We start from the raw sequence: 17,841 nt of genomic DNA, 5'->3' as shown, positions 1-17,841 counted from the left end.
CTGTATCTACCCCAGCGCTTAGAACAGTGCTCTGCACATAGTAAGCGCTTAACAAATACCAACATTATTAAATGTGTTGGTTGAAGCATGTTTCTTAATAAGGACTGTTAATTGTTTCCTTGAGTACCTTATTGATAATATGTCAGTATCCCTGAATTGACCAAAAAATGTTTTATTTTCTAGATGCTTTGTTTACCTACTGGCACAAATCATCAACATCTGAACTTATGGATTTTTTCACGATATCAGAGTGAGTTGTTTCTTGTTTGTCAAATACTGAAACTTACATTCATCATACCAGCATGGGGACGGGGGAAGCAGTCAAATTCTCAAAATAATACGAGGGGAAACTGACTGCACCTAGGTGCTTTCATTCTAGCCAGAGAAAAAGCTTTCACGTATCTTGCAGGGCTCTCAAAAGGAGAGGAACGTGGTATTTAGCAAGACCAGGCCCTGGGGAGTGAAGAGGAAAAAGAGAGAGAGAGAAGTTGAGAAGAGGGGCTTAGGGCAGAGGGGCAGGTAGGAAGAAGAAGAAGAAAAAAGGTGATACATTGGGAAAAAAAGATTCATAGAATAAAGGAGCGACAAATTCAGAGGTATCAAAATTACTGTAAATGACCCTAGAAAAGCACAGGTGGTTCATTATTCACTATTGTAATTATGTATAACAGCAATCAATCCATAATATTTATTGAGTGCGTAGTATTTACAGAACAACACAGTACGTGGGAGAGTCCAAAAGAGGCAGAAGATACAATTCATGCACACAGGGGGTTTATAATCTAACAGGGAGGACTGACAAAAATTAATTTACAAATAAAAGGACGAAGTGCTCAATAGTAAAATTTGTAAATTGCTTTATATCAAAGTGCAATGAGATGTTGCTGAGATTCATTGTTGGTAAAAGAAACTGAGAAGGTCTGGATTTGGAAGTATCCTTTAGAATGTTTCAGATGGGGAAGAGGTTGGTAGGTTTTCTTCAGAGAGGAAATTTCTAAATTGAAGTTTCACCTGCCTAGAGGAGAGAAGCTAGGAAATAATGATCTCCCAAACCTTCCCTAATAACTTCTCCATGTATTATCTGCAGAGTGTGCTTGCATCAGTTCCAGTACATGGGGAAGAGATATATAGCCAGGTACTGTGTAATGTTTATATCTTTTTATTTGTTGATGTCAGTATTGAATCTCATTCTGGACATTCTCCCCACTTTTGGATTCGTTAAGGGAGCCTGGGTCCTGGGATATTTTCAAACAGCACTAACTCCTAATGGAAAGACCAAAAGAAAAGAAAATCAGCCACTAAAATGAGATGCTCTTCAGCATCAGCCAGCTCCAGCCCTTTGCCTTCTGACTCTGAGCCTCTCTCTTGGCAAGTTGCTTCTTGATGGCTAAATGCCACATGATTAAGATTGTGCTGAGCTTCATCCCTAGCTTTTTCCATGTGTTTTCTCCGCCTTTTTTTGGCTCCCTTTCTCTTGCCCTCTTTTCTATGCTGTCCACACCCCTCACTCGTTCCACTGCTGTTTCATCCCCTTCCCACCCACCATTTCTCTCCTCCCTTTACTCCCTCTACCCTCCTTCCACTCGTTCTCAGTCTGCTTTCCCTCTCTAGCCAAGCCCCATGATAAAATCATGTTTCACCTATCCTCGCCAACTATTTTGACCGCATTGTGGCTTCCTTTAAAGGAAAATTTAGGCTGATTTTTTTGTAAGACTGAAACAATCCACTCAAGTACTTTCCCTGCCCCAGACAACTTCCTGCTGACTCTTCTAAATCTCTTGCCTATTTCTCCTCTCAGAGCTACCTGTTCTTCCTCTCTGCCCCTGAATCAGACTTACTGGCCTACTTGGTTCACATTTACATATTCTGAGGCAAAGCTCGGCCTTGAGAAACCATCTCCAGGCACTCCTACTTCAGAGACTCTTCCGTTGCCCCTTAAGGTTCCGTGTGCTGTTGTGGGGTTCAGAATTCACTTGCGTGTTTTGAGGCTGTCTTTAGTTATGGGCAATTATTGTGTCACCATGGCATTTCTCCTCTCTGCTGAGTCACTTTCTTGTGTTCATGAGTCAACGAATATGAATCTAGGCTGTAAGAAAAGACTTTAAATTGTATTTTCACCAAGAAAGATTTTTTTCTCCTGTGTTCTTCGAAGTGTGAATATATGCATTATAGTTTAAAAGAGTGGGAAAAGTTTTTTAATTGAATTTCCTATTTCAGGGTGAATTTCATTTGTTTGTGCTTCCGTGCCTCTCTCTCGAGGTGATTTAGGAAGCAGCTAGGGTCCTGTTCTGTGTTAGCAAAGGTGTATATGTTGAGAAGAAGGAAACAAATTGCATGGTGATATGTACTTGTTACCCCTTTCTCTGATAATAACCATTTATTTCCAAATAGTGTGTTGGTTTTATCTGGAAAATTGAAGCCCCTCTAACCTGAACTATTTTATTTAAAACACAGTAGGGTTCTTTAATTGATATTTCTGAAGAACAGAATTTAGGTATGCATGAAGAGTGTTTATAAAGTCCTTGACACCTTACTCACTTAGTTTCATGCCCCTTGCAATTTTCTCTTGAAGCTATAACAAAGAGAACAGTGTATGTAATTTGGTCATAGTCCAATCTCAAGTAAAAGTTGTCATCTACATCAGGCAGCAACCTCTTCATAATATGTTCGTGATCCTCCAATCTAGTATTTATTGCTGCAAAATCAGAGAGAAGGCTAGGGAATCAGAATTTTTCAGAATTTATAAAGGAGTTAACTCTTTCATTCTGTCACTCGAAAATTTAAAATCACACAAACTTTTTGAGGACTTTATAAACACTGGGTAGCTCTGCAGTTGCATACAAATGTCCTTGGTTTTGCCAGTAATGAAAATGGGAGTATAGAAGTGGGTGGGGGATTCTGTGGAATGGGAAGGTGCTATCTAATGGTCATTTGATCTGTATTGCATGTTCAAAATACTGACCTGTGTAACTGAAAGTGGGCAAGCCCTTTTCATCCTCGGTAGCCCAGTTACACAAGTTTTGTATCCACTTGTCCACTTATTCAATTGGCTCTGCCGAAGTCACCCAACTGCATGTTCTCTGAGAGTAAATGCATGTTCTGTTGTACTATACAGAATAACCCTGAGGAGAGGTGGTTGGCTGAGGGAACAGGGAGATTTGTAATTCCAGCCCTGGTTTTCATTTCTCATCAGCTCTGGTGATGGTACACAGTAGGAAAATAGCCTGTTCTGATTGCTAACCCAGATCACTTTTCTGTTTTCTTCATTTGATTGCTGGCAAGTTTAACAAAATGTATGGCTCCTCTTCCTTCCTGCCTGGGTAAGCCACAGGTGCACTCTGTCTGCCTCCCCTGCCATCCCCTGCTCTACTGCATGTTTGCTTCCTGGATTTTTCATGCCTCAGTTTCCTCATTTGTTTTTTAGTCATTAGAATACCATGTAACTAAAAGACGTTGAGCAGTCCTCCAATGGGATGATTCATCAGTTGTCAGGCTTAATCCTGTAATTGTGCACTGAGAGGGTCCTCTCTAAAAATTCTTGCTGAAATGTCATATTTAAAGAGCAACTGCTAATTTGCATACGTGTACAGAGATATACACAGAATACTTGCTTTGGCTTTCTCCGTGTTTTTTATTTGTGTGTGTTTTTTTAATTTTAATTTTTTGTCAGATGTTTTGCTGTGGTGCTTTGGAAAGCTGATGCCTAGTCTTGTTTACGGCCCCATTAAGCCATAAATCGGCTACATTACTAAGTGTGTGGCCGGTCCCATCCATGCTATAACTGCTTCACTAACGCTCCCCGTCTTGGCGCCGTATAACCTGTCTAACTTTTGCTTCTATCCCATTTCACCCATCTTGCAGGAACCAAGAGGGGTTGGGACCCATAGTTCATGATCGAAAATCTCAGACATTGCCTGTTTCCCGTAACAGAACAGGGATGATGCATGCCAGATTGCAGCAGCTGAGCAGCCTGGATAACTCTCTCACTTTTAACCACAGTAAGTTCCATGATCCACCATCGTAACAGCCCTCCATCTCACCCAGGACCATAACACAGGCCAGGCCTAGGCCACACCAGAGCACATCACAAACTCCCTTGTTTTTCCAGGTCGGAGCCACTAGGCCGGAGAGAGCTCATCGCCTCAGTTTCTTGCACTGCAGTACAGCCGTACAAACCTAGCAGTTACACGATGTGGAGCACGATCAACTACGGCCCTAAACAGAATAGGTTTCCACTGTCCGTCGTTGGCTGGGCAGGTTTTCAAAAAATAAGCTACTTCAACAGCCAGTAGTTCTTTTCTAGAGTTGTAAATGAGTATTCCTAATGCCTAAAGCAACTTGATTCAGTGTGTTCTTCATTCCCCAAAGGAGAAATAGAGTTTGCAGTACAGATGGGAGGGTATCGCACATTGATTCGCACTGCAGACTTAGGTCCTATAATGTAACCCCCTCTTGGGGTCTTCCTGCCGGGGCCTGTAATTGATCGTGTCTCCATATTCTGCCTTGTCTACTGGAAAGATGTTTTAATCCTTCAAACCTCTGTGAAAGCCAAGCCCGTGAATCGATTTGTGTGGATGTGGGAAGTGCCCAATAACAAAGTGACTTTTTCTGTGTTTTCAGTGTGAGAAAGATATCAAGTGTGCTTGGAATTTCTGTAGACAATGGTAAGACTTAATCAGGTTGAAGTCAGCTTGTAAGACTGCTTCATCTGTCAACGGAAATCTTTTTGTTCCTCTTGCCTTCCTAACTACGGGGCTTTCTAACTTTCAAAAGAAATTCTGCCAACCGCGGGTGGGGGTGCATTTATCCGTTTGTGGTTATTAAGCCCCAAAGGGTTGGTTGCAGGATGCTGTACTAGCCACTGTTTTGTGTTTTCCCCTACAAATTACATATTCCAGCTCCTCATGTTTTCACCAATTAGAAAGTCATAAAATATCTGATTTATTCCTGCAGCATGATGAGGACTAATTTATCATCTTTAATTGTTGCCTTTCAAGTTACTGGTTTGTCTGCCCGTTTGCTGCCATCTATTTTTCAGAGCATGGCTCTACAGCGCCTTGGTGTGTTGCGTTTAGTTCCGGTAGATGTGATCTCTAGAAATTGCTTGCTATGCTTCTTGGTTTAGAGATCGGTGCTTCAAATGTCAGTGTTTTCCCACTGCTCCAAATGACAGGAATTTCATTTGCATGGACATTCCTGCTTCTTTCTGAACACAGGCTAAGAGTAAAGATGAGCAATTCCCATTTTTATATTCCAGTGTCCACAAAGTTAAATTGAGAAGTAGTTGGAAATAGTAAGGCCTAATAGATAAGACCGTGGGCCTGACAGTCTAAAGAACCTGGTTCTAATCCTGGCTCTGCCATTTATCTGTTGTGTGACCTTGGGCAAGTCACTTCACTTCTCTGGGCCTCAGTTACCTCATCTGTAAAATGGGGATTAAGACTGTGAGCCCCACGTGGGTCGTGAACTGTGTCCAAACTGATTAGCTTATATCTACCCCAGTGCTTAGTAAAGTGCCTGGCACATAGTAAGCGCTTAACAGATACTATTAAAAAAAACTATCTTCGGAAATTCAATTCTCCACAGGCTGAGAGAGGCAAAGAAGCCAAACCCCACTTTTCCACTCCCAATCAATTGTATTTATTTATTGAGTATTTACTGTGTGTTCTCACTTGGGAGAATATAGTATACCTGGACCACAGGAGAATTAAGGTTAGGTGTCAGTCTACATTCTCCTACTATCACTTCAGTCTGATCCAGAGTGAATTTGGAAATTTTAAAATGCATGTTTTGTGCCATTTCCATTTTACCTTCAATAGGACTTTATGCCGTATCTTTATGGAGTATGATTTTTAACTTTTGAAAAACACAAGACCCTCCCTTATCTGGTGCTTTCTTTAATTTAAGAAACAGAAATTAAAAATTCCCCTTGATATGGAGAGCAAACATTAAGTGTATCAGTAATATGTTGGTTTACTTGAGAAACCTATAATCCAGCTAGAATACAGTCTTTTGCTGAAACTCCTGAGTTTGTTCAGCAATTGATGAAACAGAGATAGTCCTCTGCTACAAAGGCCTAAAGCCCAACATGAAAGCAAGAAGCCTGATGGATTTGTGCATAAACAAAAACCCCCCTCCATTCAAACAGAAGGTTGCTCTTCCAGTGCCAGTGTGTTCCTGGCATTCCTATTTGTTTTGGAAGGGAAAGACTGCTGGGTGAACCCTGATGTGGAGCTGTAGTAGTAATAAGATCTATTCAGCACTTATTGTGTGCAGAGCACTGCGTTAAGCTCTGGGAGAAAATGCACAAGTGGGAAGTAAACACGGTCCTGTTCCTCATGGAACTCATAGTGTGTGAGGGAATTTCTGGATGAGTGCTTACACTCTCTTATTTTTAAGTCTCATACTTGGAGCAGTAGCTCTAAGAGATTGGTTTCCAAGGACTTTCCCTCTCTCTTCAAAAAATTCTCCGTAGCCTTCATCCCTCCTGCCCAACACCTAAATTTTTTTACTCTGATCTGTTTCCACAAGAGACTGCATGCATTTTCAGTACTCCATCTAGGGACAATGATAAGTGGTGGCAGGATTTCTCAAATTGTCACCTAAGGCTTCCCAAAAGAATTCCAGCACCCTTTTTGTGAACAGGTAGTGTCTAACCTGTTTTTCTGCCTGAGCCCTTCCGATAAATAGATTGGGTCTTCCCCAGTGAAACCAGTCTGCCTGTCTGTAGATAATGGAGGTGGGTGTACGGTTTGAACATTGCAGAACGGCTTTTGTGGCAGGCTATTCCTGTGTTTCCACACCTCATACAGTTTGTCACTCTTTTTTCATCCCTGCCCAACCTGAAATCAGATCAGATTCCGAAGAGCTTGGGAAATCTATTTCAAAGTTTCAACATAACATCTCTCCAGGAAAGTTAGCAACTAAAAATATTTTCAGGATCTAATCTTCTATAGATGAGTGATTTTCTAGCTTGTTATGTCTCATGCAAGTTAATCTAAAATCCTTACAGTGATTTACAGTTTGTTTATATGGAGTTACTACTCTTTAAGTTCAGTTTTTTACACAAGAGTTTTTTTATAACGAGCACAACCCCTCCACATAGACATTTCAGCAAGTGAGAAAGCATCAAAAGCTTAGCCTGTGGACCTTTGTCAGTATCATTCATTCATTCATTCATTCAATGACTTCTTATCAATGATCCCTCTTGCTTTCTAGGTTCATCACTCTGCTATCCACTTTCTAATTCTGTGTATTTGGGTGGCTGAAGTTTTTCCCCGTTTTCATTTTAAACATAAAATCATCTGTTCATCCAATAAAAAGTAATAAGCCCAATGTCTACGAATATATTCTGTATACAGAGTACATATGTACTTACGTAAGTGCGGGCATTAGGAAAAAAAATCTTGTACCAGCATGCCTTGGGAATGTTTGTAGCCATGTTGCTTCTTGAGGAAAAACTACAGCCTTGATAATGTAGGACAGTTCCTTCTATTGGCCCAACCTTTCTGGAGTTACTAGTGTATGCTGGGAGATTTTTTCTGAACGTAATTGGGCCCAAACCAGATTCAGATTGAGCTTGGACATCCGTACTCTTACCCTTTGATGCTTCTACATCCCCCATCCACCATTAGGATAGATGGACTACAACATAGTGACTAATTCACTAGGCACTCTAAGCGTCTGCAGCCCATGGGATTGCCACACATTCATTGGAACCCTGGGCACACCAAGTATTGCCCCTTAGGAAGAAGTAAGTCCTGGACCCCCATTTATTCATGATCGGGCCCAGGCTGGTCCTCTCCCCCATTCCAAGAGTCTGTTTACGAGTCAGGCTATGCTGAGCTGAATCAGAAATTGGTGGCCTATACAGTAAAGATCTGAATGAGTCACAGGACACTAGTCTCAACCCAGGTCCACCCAAGTCAGGCAAAGGACAACTGGGCCACTCACGATGCTTAAAAGGATATGTATTTCCTTGTGATATCCCATATTTCTATGTACAATATTAAATTGATAACATTTAGATGTATGATAGTATACACTGGTCTTTAAGACTGATTTGCATTTGTGTGGTGAATTTAGGTCCCTTTTGACATTGTGAAATTGGATCGCTTCATGTGGATTCACTTTCATTACCTTTCCTCACACTCTCTCCCCCACCAAATCAAATGGCAAGTAAATATCGGCCATATATGCCAGATAAATGTAGAGCTGTCATTATATGAAGGACGTGGAGTAGACGTTGAGGTCATTGACCAGTATCATATTGTCAGGTAACCTCATGTTACCGAAGACGTTCCCCTTACCATCCATTGACAGGAAATAAAAATTAGGCAGCAGCTGACATTTTTTATGTAACTCTAGAAATGAGGGCTGTTGCTGCTGGAGTTATTGCAGTTCTTTTTTAAAGGTATTTTTTATGCACTTACTATGTACTAAGCGCTGGGGTGGATATAAGAGAATCGGTTCCTGACCCACATCCCACATACAGGAGGGGAGAACAGGTAGTAGGTGGGAGAGGAGTAGTATTCCCTGTTGCCTCCCCATTCCCACCAATCAATCAATCTTTAAAGCAGGGTGGCCTAGTGGATAGAGTACAGGCCCAGGAGTCAGAAGGACCTGGTTTCTTATACTGGCTCTACCAGTTATGTCTGCTTTATAATCTTGGGCAAGTTGTTTAACTTCTCTGTGCCTTAGTTACCTCATCTGTAAAATGGGGATTAAGACTGTGAGCCCCATCTGGGACAGCCTGATTAGCTTGTATCTACTCCAGCCCTTCGTTCAGTGCCTGGCACATGGTAAGTGCTTAACTAATACCTCGAAAAAAATCTGTAACTCCACAGCAATCATAAGAGTGTGATAGTAGGCCAGGCTCACCTTGAACCAAAAAACATCAACTCCAGCCCCTGCCCCGTGTGCCCAGCTCTTTACACCACCTCCGCATAAACACTAACCTGGTTCAACACAACAGGACTTGAGCTCTAGGTCTAAGTTTAAGGTCTTGACATCACACAAGAAAGTAAGGATAATGTTGGAAACATCAAAATGGCCTCTAAGCTGACAAAGCTTGATTTGCCTCAGCCCAAATATTGAAGTGGATAGACTTTTTTTTGGATGGTGTTATTCCCACAGTTGTAGGTGTCCAGGTGTTTATGCACTGCAGGGTTTGCAAGCCCCAAGTACGTGCCTCTGAGTAGTATGTAGTAGGTAATTGCTAGTGGGCATACTGGATAGAAATGTAGAGCAAAATTGGTAATTTTGCAGTGGGTACTTTTTGAATATCGTTTTTCACCCCAAATCATCTTAGGGGTGAGATCAGGTAGTGATTTTGGTGGAGAGTGACAAAAATAAGATTGTTAAAGCCCTAGATGCTTAGTGGACATAGAATGGTCATGGTAGACAGATATGAAGAAGGATCCACTGAAAGTCAGTCATTCATTTATTCAATTGTACTTATTGAACACTTATTCCTTGCAGAACACTGTATTAAGCACTTGGGAGAGTAGAATGTAACAATAAACTGACACCCATGTAGGACCAAGGAGGTCAAACAGCCCATCAGAGAGCAGGCACTACTGCTGCATATTCCCTAGTTAGAGTTTCTTGAGGATCCCATTTTTAAATTTTCACCTCCAAACCTCCATAATAAAGGAAACAAGCAGTACCAGCACAAGATGGTATGGCTGCTTACCACTTATTCCAGGTGAAACTGCCCTCTGATAACTGACAACTAGTCCAAAAGAGATCTTTAGCCCAGTGTCAACAAGTTAGGTTTGGTTGGTCTGATTGCAGGCACTGTGTTTCATTATCTAAATGGGGTGTTTTGGTCAAATGGGTCATCCCTATGACATTAACCCTTAATTTTCTTTTTTCCTCTTTCATTTCTCTCCTCTATGCTTTCCGAACCATTTTTACAGTACAAAATGACTCTGTGGCTTCTGCAGCCAACTGCAATGATATTAGTCAGAAAAAAAGAAGTTTGGATTATATTTTCTGTGGAAAATCCCTTACAGTAGTCAGCAAAGAGGAAGTTAGAACAACATAGGAGAAGCTAGAGTGAGATCTGTCATCTCTGAAAACAGATCTATAGTGATTATATTGCATTACAGAAACACAAAATTTCTAATTTGAAACAGTGCTTTATGGAGCAGATGAACATTGGAAGAAAGAATATTTGGGATTTTGGTCACCTGTTAAAAATTGCACTTTATATTAAAATGAGTTTAATTTGAGCTGTTCAGGTGAATGTGAGCATTTATTCAAATTTCAGATTTGTTTCCTAATGGCATTCTCTTCGTGTTAAATGTATCGTGTGATTTCATCGTGAATACATGTCAGAGAGGCAGCAAAGCCCTCGTGACCGCTGGAACCTGGAGTTCTGGATTCTGTGCCCAGCTCATTGGCGACCCTGTAGACGACCGTGGGAAAGTCCTTTAAACTCTCTGTCCCATGGTTCCTCATATTCCATTTAATGTTTCATTTTACATATTACATCTTGCCTACTCACCTCACTTGGAAACTGTGAGTCAAGTAGATATAGTAATATTAAACAATGAGAAGATAATATATCATAGTGGTAATAATGTAATTATTTCTTTGCAGTCTAGAGCACCAAAATTTTCTTTGCATCACTAAGTGTGTTTCTGCTAATGTATGCCATTTCATGGTTTCATTTCTCAAATTTCCAATCAACTTATACATTCGCCTTAATGCTGTTTTTATTCACAATTGTAATGGATGGGAATCACGTGCACTTGGTTAGATTGTATTTAAATCATAAACTTAAACTCACAAGTATCCTTTTTTTCCTCAGTATGCCTTTTACTAGAACTTACCTTTCTGCTTTTTTTTAAGACTAGTTTGGAGCACTAGAGAGCAGTGTAGTCAACACTAAATTGTTTGTCATAAAAAAACATTTTTAAGCATAATCCATAAACCCCACTTAACCCATACTTTTACCATGTTCCACCACCAAACATTTTATCGGCCCTTTTAGCAAGTTGCCAAATTCATTAACTCAAACTTCTCCTCCTTTCTGTACCTCTGATGGAGGTGTAATGAGTAGTAATAATATTTATTAAGCATTTACGGTGTATGAAGCACTGTACTGAGCACTGGGAAAGAATACTCAGGTGAGCATTAGGACATTAGTGAATGATGAAATAGACCAAAGGAGAGGAAGGAAAATGATTGCCTGGGACAATCAGCCCCCAAATAATCGAGAGTTGACTGTTCTTTCTCTGTACTTAGGTGTAGTGTGAGTCTTAATGTTAAAAAGGCATTTTTGTTGTTGTTTTAACAACTGTGTTGTAATTTCTCCAGGCTACGGCCACTCGGATGCAGATGTTCTTCACCAGTCTTTACTTGAAGCAAACATTGCTACTGAAGTTTGCCTTACAGCTCTGGACACTTTATCTCTGTTCACCATGGCATTTAAGGTTTGTTTTGCTCCAGGCACTTTAATGATCCAATTTCATCCTTTTAAATTCATTCATTCGATAGCACCTGGATAAAAGAGATTTGTTTCAAGTTGAACGGCTCCAGCCACTGCTTTTGTATTTGAGTCTGTATGTCCTACAGGGAAATCAATAACTCATAAATTCTCTTAAGGAGACCATTCCGCAGATATTAACCCATATTCTCCAAAATACTTAAGCTTACCTTGTTAGTGTGAGATGCACTGAATCAAAGGAAAAGTAGTCCCTGGAGACAATTAAAGCAAGTCTAGACAAAGCATTAGGAAGTGGACAGGATGACAGGTTTTTCCACTGTCACCACTAGGATGATAAACTAGATGACCTCCTCAGACATTTCCAGCCTTTTAACTTCTTTGTTTCTTTGAACTCATCTTAATGTATCTAGGAACAAACAATGTGGATTTCACTTTAAGTGGCTCCAAGTGATTTTCTAAACAGTGCTAATGATTTTGCCTCTTGATATGTCTATTTTTGCCTCCCAAATAGATGAATTTAGCAATATTTGGAATAGAAGAATGCGACTATTTTGCAATGGAAAGTTTGGGGATTGATATTGATATTGGGGTTACGCAACTCAGTGAATCCTGATTCATAGATTGTCTTAGTTCTACTTTTGAACAGGCAGCACTCTTAAAGTAATTACCAATTCTAGTTCTTCAGTCTCTCCGGCAGTGAGTTAGATGGACTGTACCTTGCTGTTCAAATTTAATATTAGTAGTAGTAGTAATAATAACAACAATAATTGACATTTGCTAATCATTTACTGTGTGACAAGCATTAAGCTCTGGGGTAGTTGCAAGATAAGCAGATCAGACTTAGTCCCTGACCCACAAGAGATTCACAATCTAGAGGAGGAGGGAAGTTTAAATTAGATTTAACAATTTAAATTATAGGAAACCAAAATTTCCCTTTTGGTTGTGTGGGAAAAGTTTGCATTGGTAGACTGTAAATTTGCAAACTCTTTAAACCTTTCAGTATATGTTTCATTCATTCAATAGTAAATCATCCTTGAACCCAAACCTGTGGAAGAGAATGTGAAGTCACAAAGGCCAGGTGTTTTGTTTCAGACCTTACAGTCTAAAGGGCAGGGAATAAAACTGGGCTTGCTATGCTGTTTTAGTTTTAAAATCACATTATAAATAGGTAACTGTTTGTAAAATATTTCTAGCTGGGTTCATACGTGGCTCAGTGGAAAGAACATGGGCTTGGGAGTCAGAGGTCATGGGTTTGAATCCCGGCTCCGCCGCTTGTCAACTGTGTGACTTTGGATAAGTCACTTAACTTCTCTGTGCCTCAGTTACTTCATCTGTAAATTGGAGATTAAGACTGTAAGCCCCAAGTGGGACAACTGATCACCCTGTATCCCCCCCCCAGTGCTTAGAACAGTGCTTTGCCCATAGTAAGTGCTTAACAAATGCCATTATCATTATTATTATTATAACTAGACTTTGGCTTTGAGATTAAAAGATTGGCTGAAACAAAAGTAGCAAAACACTAGAGAAAAATATATCCATCCATATCATTGTCATAGTTTCCAATAACATGCAGTACTTACTGAGCCCCTACTATGTGTAGGGCACTGTACTAAGCACATGGGAGACAATTAGCATACATAATCCCTGCCCTCAAAGGTCTAAAGTCTTGGGGAAGAGAGGGCCTGATCTCTTATCTCATCTCTCATCCCTGTCAGCTGTGTGACTTTGGGCATGTCACTTAACTTCTCGGTGCCTCAGTTACCTCATCTGTAAAATGGGCATTAAAACTGTGAGCCTCACGAGGGACAACCTGATTCCCTTGTATCTACCCCAGAGCTTAGAACAGTGCTCGGCACATAGTAAGCGCTTAACAAATACCAACATTATTATTATTATATCCACACTCTTATTTCCCCCTCTACTATGTCACCTTTACAGTTGAGCCCTCACCCCTCTAAGCACGTAAGTACTTTCCCTACTGCCTCCCGGGGTCATGGCACTTGGTGGCTTCCCCCAACAGGTAATATATTTTAGTATCTGTCTCCCTTGCTGTAAGATCCTCGAGGGCAGGATTCAGGTCTACTGACTCTCTTGAGCTCTCCCAAATGCTCAGTACAATGCTCTGTACAGAGTAAGTGCTCGATTAATGCTAGCGATTGATTGAAGGGGAAACAGACCCCAAATGATTTGCAGATAAAGAAACAAAAGAACATCCGCCACATGCCGGCCATGTGGGGCACGTCACTTGACTTCTTCGTGCCTTAGTGTCTTCATCTGTAAAATGGGGATTAAACTCCCCTGCAGACTGTGAGCCCCATCTGGGATAGGGACTGTGTTCAAGCTGGTCATCATGTATCTACCCCAGCACTTGGTACAGTGTTTGGCTCATAGCACTTATATATAACAAATCTTCATGATATTAGTACTATAATTATCATTCATTTTTGAGTCATCTCAGATTAGTCTCGCAGTTTTCATTAGGCCTTCTGAGCCCAACCTATCTGAAGTTCAGGTTGTGGCAACTGAATTTCCACCCGACTCATGAGAATGAATCAAGGTTGGGACACTTGAATGAGTGGCCTATCTTTTCCGTATTATGGCATTTCAGTTAATGTTGTCTCATAAGGGTGCTGATAAAACCAGCTATAAGATGGCGACAGCAGCAGCAAGTATAATGATCGACCTGTAGCTGAGATGGGTGACAGACTTTTGTTGCCAGTGACTACCTAACCATTAATTCTTGATCGCTGGCAGATTTCCTCAACAGCTTAGTAAGGCTGGCAGGTAGGCTAAGAGTGGGATTTCTATATTTGCATAACTGTAGGCAGCTGCCGTGCTTGAATGGATTTATTCAGTTGACATATCATTGGGTCAATGATCAACGTTTGTTAACTGCTTTCTACATTGTATTTGAAAATTTGCTATAACTCAGATGAGTGCCAATAATGAGAATTCCCTTGTAAGAATATAACACATGGACTGACCTTATTGTTTGTCAACCTATTGGTTGCCTTCAAGTCACTCAATCTGTTTTTGCAAACATTAGAAGTGCTCTAAGCAGTACTGAAGATAAACCCCTTCTAAAAGTAGTTTGGAAACACTGCCCCCTTTCAAGTGAAAATATAAAGGATTAGAAGATTACGTTGAATGAGGTAGTAAATTTACTCATTACATTTTCATTTTGGACAACAAACTTGCGAATGATCAAAGTTCCATGAAATGGCTGAGGAGTCCTACTAACTAAATTGTGAATGTCTGTTTCAAGAACCAGCTGCTGGCTGATCATGGACACAATCCACTGATGAAAAAGGTTTTTGACGTCTACCTGTGTTTTCTTCAAAAGCATCAATCTGAAACTGCTCTGAAAAATGTCTTCTCAGCCTTAAGATCATTAATTTTTAAAGTAAGTAGTTGTATAGAAGCAAAAAAGGAAATGTTTGCCCTGTAGAAAGTTTCATCTCCTATGTGAAATTGAAGGGAGTCTTCCTAAGGGTAAATTTTGAACGGGTCTGTTTTCTTTCCCACAGTTTCCATCTACATTTTATGAAGGGAGAGCTGACATGTGTGCTGCATTGTGCTATGAAATTCTGAAATGTTGTAATTCCAAATTAAGTTCTATTCGGACTGATGCCTCACAGCTGTTGTATTTCTTAATGAGGAATAACTTTGACTACACAGGCAAGAAGTCCTTTGTAAGGACTCATTTACAGGTGGGTGTGATTTATCTTTTCGGTACAAATTCAAGCAGCTTGTAGCTGGAGATTTGGACTTCCATATTCAGTAATCTGTAACTCCTTTTATATGTACAGATTTGTTTGACAATGTATTGTTCTAGCAAAATATCATCTCAGCTGATACCAAATGTTATTTTCAGTACTTGCAGTATTCATTAAGTGCTTACTGTGGGCTAGGCACTTCATTAAGAACTGGGATGAATATGAAATGAAATTAACCCTAAAAGAAGCCCTAGTGGGGGAAGACAGACACCTGTTACAGTAAGAATAAGTTACAAACAGTAAATTAACAAGTCACCAGTCCAAATTCAAACTTGTCTAAGGTAAAACTGAAAAGATGTGGGAATTTAACTATTAGATAATGGAAGCTGAACTGATTGAAAATTACTTTCTAAATTAATCAATCAGTCATATATATTGAGCACTTAACTGTGTGCAGAGCATTATACTAGTGCTTGGGAGAGTACAATATAACAGATTTGGTCAATCTGTTCCTCACCCACAAGAGGCTTACAGTCTAGAGAGCGGGAGACAGGACTTAAAATAAATTACAAGTATGTAGAAAAGTGCTGTGAAGCTGAGTGTGGGCTGCATAAAAGGGACAAATCCAAGTGCAAAGGTGACACAAAAGGAAGAGGCAGAAGGGGAAATATGGGCTTAGTCAGGGAAGACCTCTTGGAGGAGATGTGTTTTTAAGGCTTTGAAGGTGGGAAGAGTGATCGGTCTGTCAAGTGCTTTTGTGCCAATAGTGAAGAGTTTCTGACTGATGTGGAGGTGGGTGGGTAACCGCTAGAGGTTCTAGAAGGAAGGGGGATGTGGACTGATGTATTTTTTAGAAAAATGATCAAAGCAGCAAATGAAGTATGGACTGAAGTGGGACAAGACAGGAGGCGAGAAGGTCAGCAAGAAGGCTGACGTTAGTAAAGTGTTTGGATTAAGATGGTAGCAGTTTGGATAGAGTGGAAAAGGTGGATTTTAGTAATAGTATAGAGTACAGGATTTGCTGACAGATTCAGTATTTGGGTTGAATGAGAGAAATGAATCTAGGACAATGCCCAGATCCTGGACTTGTGAGATGGGAGGTGGTGGTGCTGTCTACTAGTGACTACAGTGAGGGGAATTTTAGAATGTTAATATCTCAAGCATGCTACTTCAAAGAAAAGAGGTGAAACATGCCATGCTATGTTTGACTTCTAAATTTTGAAAGAACTGCTGACCCTCCTGTTGGTCATAACTTAAGTCTGCTGTGTGTAGGGCCTGTTCCAGGCATGGGTAAAAGAAGGCTGATAGAGGTGGCGTCTGTGTTCTCACACATCTGAGCATCAAGGGACTTGAGTCTAGTCCCAGCTCTACTACTGGCCTTCTGTGTGACTTCAGGCAAATCACTCTGCCTGTCTGCGCCTTTTTGCCCATCTCGAGAATTGTGGATGATAGTGCCTGCTTCTCTCTGCCTCCCTGGGATACTTTGGAGACAGAATGAAATAAGGGCTGAAAATGCACTTTGGAAAAATATGGAAAACAAATTCACTATCATTATCATCCTTACTATTGTAATTTTCATATTATCATTAGAAGAATTTTTCTTATTAACAAACCTCACTGACCAAGGTGGCCAAATTTCATCCATGCCAAATATCAAGGATTAGAAATTTATAGTGAGGTAGAAAAAAGTACAAGTGGCACTAATCATTCTGGTAAAAGTGATTTTTCTAATTTCCATTCTTGCATGTTCTGATGACTATTTCCTTGACAAGTGTACCATTTGGGGGAATTTTTTTGCCTTATAGAATGATTCTAAAGGAAAGAAAGCATATTTCAGACAATTTTGCTTCCTTAAAATAATATCCTTCCCTTAAAATAGTCCAACAATATTCCTATTGCTCTGTTCTCCTGCAGCCTAGTAACTGAACATATAGTATATTTTTTAAAATGGATGTTAGAATGTGCGTTGTCAAGATCATGTCTGTGTCTCTTTCAGGTTATTATATCCGTAAGCCAGCTGATAGCAGATGTTGTAGGAATTGGAGGAACAAGGTTTCAACAGTCTCTTTCCATCATTAATAATTGTGCCAACAGTGATAGGATTATTAAGGTGAGTAATATGTGTTTTCATTCCCCAGCAGAAGTCTATTCATTCATTCAATAGTATTTATTGAGCTCTTACTATATGCAGAGCACTGGACTAAGCGCTTGGAATGTACAAATCGGTAACAGATAGAGACAGTCCCTGCCCTTTGACGGGCTTATGGTCTAATCGGGGGAGACGGACAGACGAGAACAATAGCAATAAATAAAATCAAGGGGATGAACATCTCATTAAAACAATAGCAAATAAATAGAATCAAGGCTATGTACATTTCATTAACAAAATAAATAGGGTAATGAAAATATATACAGTTGAGCGGACGAGTATAGTGCTGAGAGCATGGGAAGGGAGAGGGGGAGGAACAGAGGGAAATGGGGGGAAAAGAGGGTTTAGCTGTGGAGAGGTGAAGGGGGGCGGTAAAGGGAGTAGAGGGAGAAGGGGAACTCAGTCTGGGAAGGCCTCTTGGAGGAGGTGAGCTGTAAGTAGGGTTTTGAAGAGGGGAAGAGAATTAGTTTGGCGGAGGTGAGGAGGGAGGGCATTCCAGGACCGCGGGAGGACGTGGCCCA

At 40.5% G+C, this 17,841-nt stretch overlaps 1 protein-coding gene across 23 annotated transcripts in view; it reads left to right on the top strand.

Annotated features, from left to right (window-relative positions):
• DOCK9 (dedicator of cytokinesis 9) overlaps positions 1 to 17,841 on the top strand; it is a 221,118-nt gene that overhangs the window by 174,745 nt on the left and 28,532 nt on the right. For 13 of the 23 annotated variants that reach the window (XM_007671924.3, XM_007671897.3, XM_029072756.2 and 10 more), the window contains 7 exons: positions 184 to 250; positions 1,088 to 1,135; positions 3,862 to 3,998; positions 11,326 to 11,441; positions 14,721 to 14,858; positions 14,983 to 15,165; positions 17,168 to 17,281. In XM_007671924.3, coding sequence (XP_007670114.2) covers positions 184 to 250; positions 1,088 to 1,135; positions 3,862 to 3,998; positions 11,326 to 11,441; positions 14,721 to 14,858; positions 14,983 to 15,165; positions 17,168 to 17,281 — 803 coding nt within the window. Of the gene's footprint in view, positions 1 to 183; positions 251 to 1,087; positions 1,136 to 3,861; positions 3,999 to 4,620; positions 4,665 to 11,325; positions 11,442 to 14,720; positions 14,859 to 14,982; positions 15,166 to 17,167; positions 17,282 to 17,841 lie in introns of all 23 variants that reach the window. The other 10 variants (XM_007671952.3, XM_016228421.3, XM_029072762.2 and 7 more) reach the window with 2 other exon arrangements.

This window comes from Ornithorhynchus anatinus, chromosome 10 (genome assembly GCF_004115215.2).
Source record: "Ornithorhynchus anatinus isolate Pmale09 chromosome 10, mOrnAna1.pri.v4, whole genome shotgun sequence".
Classification (NCBI taxonomy): domain Eukaryota; kingdom Metazoa; phylum Chordata; class Mammalia; order Monotremata; family Ornithorhynchidae; genus Ornithorhynchus; species Ornithorhynchus anatinus.
This window is presented reverse-complemented; position numbering and strand designations above follow the sequence as displayed.